General features: G+C 62.5%; 1 protein-coding gene across 1 annotated transcript in view; it reads left to right on the plus strand.

The window, feature by feature from the left end:
• LOC103252465 (ras-related protein Rab-3A) overlaps positions 1–4,153 on the plus strand; it is a gene marked incomplete at both ends in the record, with an annotated part of 5,150 nt that extends 997 nt beyond the window's left edge. Inside the window, 4 exons of the mRNA XM_008051087.2 lie at positions 2–145; positions 1,450–1,568; positions 3,100–3,224; positions 4,028–4,153. Coding sequence (XP_008049278.2) covers positions 2–145; positions 1,450–1,568; positions 3,100–3,224; positions 4,028–4,153 — 514 coding nt within the window. The remainder of the gene's footprint in view (position 1; positions 146–1,449; positions 1,569–3,099; positions 3,225–4,027) is intronic.
• Between the last annotated feature and the right edge of the window lie 6 nt (positions 4,154–4,159).

The following is a 4,159-nucleotide window of genomic DNA, read 5'->3' on the forward strand; positions in this document are numbered from 1 at the left end:
CGGCAACAGCAGCGTTGGCAAGACCTCCTTCCTCTTCCGCTACGCCGACGACTCCTTCACGCCCGCCTTCGTCAGCACCGTGGGCATCGACTTCAAGGTCAAGACCATCTACCGCAACGACAAGCGGATCAAGCTGCAGATCTGGGTGGGTCTGGCCGCGGCTCCGCGGCGGGAGACACTCACGCACGCACTGGGCACACTTGAGGCCCTGCTGGCGGTCCGGGAGCAGCAGCCCGGAGCACGCCGGCCCCCACGGCGCCTCAGCGGGGTGTCTCCGCTTCCCCGGCTTCCGTTCTTCGGCGAGGCTCCGTGTGGGGCTTCTGCGGGGTCTGGGGCCCGGGCCCCACCCTCATTCCAGGGACAGACGCCTGTCGTGATGCGGAGGCCTCTCCCTCAACCCACGGAGGCCAGAGGGAGCCTGCTCGTCCCTGCTGTCTGCTCTCAGCCCTCCATGGCTCCCACCTCACCCAGGGGATGACCACCTCTCAGCCCGGGAGGCCGCAGTCTGTTTCTCTCCATATAAGACCCGCTTTCTCAGTCTCACCAGGCACAGTTGCCCCGCAGGGCCTTTGCTGCCCGGAATGCTCTCCCTCCCTTCTTTTTGGTGTTGGCTTTGTCTGTCGTAGAGACAGGGTCTTGCTGTGCTGCCTAGGCTGAATTTCAGCTCCTGGGCTCAGGCAGTCTTCCCACCTCAGCCCTCCACAGTCCTGGGATCACAGGTGTCAGCCACCACACCCGGCCCATTTGCTTATTTATTTGAGTCAGGATCCCACTTTATTGTCCAGGCTGGAGTGCAGTGGCATAATCACAGCTCACTGCAGCTTTGACTCCTGGACTCAGGCAGTCCTCCCACCTCAGCCTCCAGAGTAGCCGGGACCACAGGCATGGCTGCACCCGGCTGTCTTTTTCGCTTTTGGCACCGACGAGGTCGCACTGTGTTGCCCAGGCTGGTCTCAAGCTCCTGGGCTCAAGCAGTCCGGCTTCCTGCCTTGGCCTCCCAAAGTGCTGGGCTCCCAGGCATGAGCCACCGCCCCCAGCCTGGAAACCCCCCCGGGTTTTTCAGCCTCCTCTCATGGCCCGCCCTCCTTGGCCTGGGTTTTCCTCCTCAGTCCTCGTCGCCCCCAACACAAAACACACACGAACTGGCCGTTTCCCCCGGGGGCAGTGATGGGGGCCGTTTTACTGACAGCTGTGCCCGCCTCTGGCGCAGGGCATGGCCCTGGGGGTGCCCAGCCACATTTGTGGAAGGGATGCCGGCGGCGGCTAGGGCCAGGGCGCCTTGGTGTCCTCGGGGCGCAGGCGACCGTGCCGCCCTGCCTCCCTCTCCATGCCCTGGGCCGGCTCCGGCCTCTCCGGGGCTCCAGGGAACCGCGCTGGCCCATCTCCACGCCCAAGGCCTCCCCCGACGGCTTGCGTGGGCCCTCTTTGACCTCCAGCTTTCCTCCCCAGGACACGGCGGGCCAGGAGCGCTACCGGACCATCACCACCGCCTACTACCGGGGCGCCATGGGCTTCATCCTCATGTATGACATCACCAACGAGGAGTCCTTCAATGCCGTGCAGGACTGGTGAGCAGGCCCCGCCCTCTCCCGCTGGCCAGGCGCGAGGGGGGGGCTGGCAGGAAGGGGTCCGGTCGGAGCAGCATCCACGGGGCGGGTGGGGGCAGACAGACGGGTTGCGTGGGTCGGGGACTGTCAGCAAGGACGTCTCCTGCCCAGGAATAGGGGCTTTCTTTTTTGAGTCGGAGTCTCGCTCCGTCGCCCAGACCGGAGTGGACCGCGCTCCCGGCCCCGCAGCCTTGACCTGCTGTGCTCCGGCGATCCTTCCGCCTCAGCCTTTCGAGTAGCTGGAACCACAGGTGCACACCCGGCTGATTTTTTTTCTTTTTATTAGAGACGAGGTCTCACCATGTTGCCCAGGCTGGCCTCAAACCCACAGGCTCAGGCAGTCCTCTTGCTTCAGCCACCCAAAGTGACTATAGGTGAGCCACTATGCCTGGCTATACCTTTCAAGAAAATTTCTAATTAGCCGGGCGTGGTAGCGCCCTCCCATAGTTCCGGCTACCTGGAAGGCTGAGGCGGAAGGATCGCCGGAGCCCAGCAGGTCGAGGCTGCGGTGGCTGGGAGCGTGCCCCTGCACTCCAGCCTGGGTGACAGTGAGACACCAACTCAAAAAAAAAAAAATTTCTGAATTTAGCTGGGTGCAGTGGTTTATGTCTACCCTCCCACTGCTTTGGGAGGCTATAGTGGGAAGATTGCTTGAGACCAGACAGGGCAACATAGTGAGACCCTGTCTCTAAAAAAAGAAAAAAAAAATCTGGATGTTAAAGAGAAAGTATTAATCTTTTCTGGAGGAGGAGAAAAGGGAAGGGTGAGAGGTTGCTTGAAAAACAGCCTTTCAGCTGGGCTCGGTGGCTCAGCCCGTCATCCCAGCACCTTGGGAGGCCGAGGCGAGAGGATAGCCTGAGCCCACGGGTTTGAGACCCGCCCGGGCAACTTGGCAAGACCTCGTCTCTACAATAAGTAAAAAGCTAGCCAGGTGTGGCGGTGTGCACCTGTAGTTCCAGCTACTGGAAGGCGGGGGCAGGACTGCCAGAGCCCAGCTGGTTGATGCTGTGGTGGCCGTGAGCATGCATGCCCCTGCACTCCAGCCTGGGCGACAGAGTGAGACTCCAACTCACAGAAAAGGGAAAAACAGGCTTTTGAGAGCAGGGAACTTCTGGGTGGGCGCGGTGGCTCACGCTTGCAATCCCGGCTACTCGGGAGGCCGAGGCAGGAGGATTGCTTGAGTCCAGGAGTTCACACAGCCGGGGTGGCGAGCAAGAACCCCATTTCAGGGGCTGGGAAAGCAGGGGTCTCCCGGGCAAACACCAGGGGAGGAAAGGGCTGCCGGGCTTCCAGGAGGGTAGGGCAGCATCGGAGAGCGTGTCTCCGTAGGACGCGGGCCAGGAGAGCGAGCCCATGTCCGGGGGTCATGGGGAGCGGGACCCGGAGTGCAGGCAGGTGGGCAGAGGCCCAGGCTCGCAGTCTGCCTCCCCAGAGAGCCAGGCCTGGCCAGCCCAGGGCACAGCTCACACTGCTCCGCCGCCGCCTCCCACAGGTCCACCCAGATCAAGACCTACTCGTGGGACAATGCCCAGGTTCTGCTGGTGGGGAACAAGTGTGACATGGAGGACGAGCGGGTGGTGTCGTCCGAACGTGGCCGGCAGCTGGCCGACCACCTTGGTGAGTGCCCGGGGCAGCCGGAGACCCTCAAGGCCAGGATACTGCAGACTCCAGGTGGAAGGACACACCTGAGCAAAGCTATGGCAGGGCCTGGATTTAAGCCCAGGCAATTTGCACCTTGATCCAGGAGTCATTTGAGAGGGGTCTTGAGGAATGTACAGGAGCTCACCATGCAGAAAGTTAGACCCTTACTGCCCAGCCCCATGTTGGCTGCTGCTGGGCCCGAGGCACTGACTTGGCAGGTGGGGGAAGGGGCCCGGGCTGCAGGAGGCCACGGGGAAGCCTGGCTTCTTGGAGGGGACAGGAGCCGGTGCTCAGAGGGCCTTTCTGGCAGAGGAACAGGCTCGGACGCAGGCTCGAGTGAGAAGGGTCCTGCGCATCTCGGCCACAGTCACATGGTGGGAACATGAGGGTCAGCTGGGGGAAACGGGCCATCAAGGAGGCCTTGCCCGCTGCGGAGAAGCTGGGACTTCTGAGGGCCACAGGGAGCCACGGGCGTGAGCAGGGGAGGCCACAGGTGACCTGAGCATCACAGCCTGCAGTGTCTCGGCTGGACAGTGGGGGGCAATGTCTTGCCTGGGTCCTGGGGACAGTGAGAAGCAGAAGCAGATGATTTTAGGGTGAGGAAGGGTGAAAAATGCAGACATGCAGTGTTGCTTCTCTGCAGGACTTGTCAGGGCCTTCACTGAGCCTCTTGGCCCTGGGAACCTCCCGGCGCTCCCCCACCCCCACCCCCACCCCGGAGCATTTCTGGGAGCTGGGATGGGGTGGCCGGGTCCTCACCCCTCCTTTCCCGACCACAGGGTTCGAGTTCTTCGAGGCCAGCGCCAAGGACAACATCAACGTCAAGCAGACCTTTGAGCGCCTGGTGGACGTCATCTGCGAGAAGATGTCCGAGTCGCTGGACACGGCGGACCCCGCAGTCACAGGCGCCA

This window comes from Carlito syrichta, unplaced genomic scaffold (assembly GCF_000164805.1).
Source record: "Carlito syrichta isolate Samal-C Ts95f unplaced genomic scaffold, Tarsius_syrichta-2.0.1 Scaffold160626, whole genome shotgun sequence".
Lineage (NCBI taxonomy): Eukaryota > Metazoa > Chordata > Mammalia > Primates > Tarsiidae > Carlito > Carlito syrichta.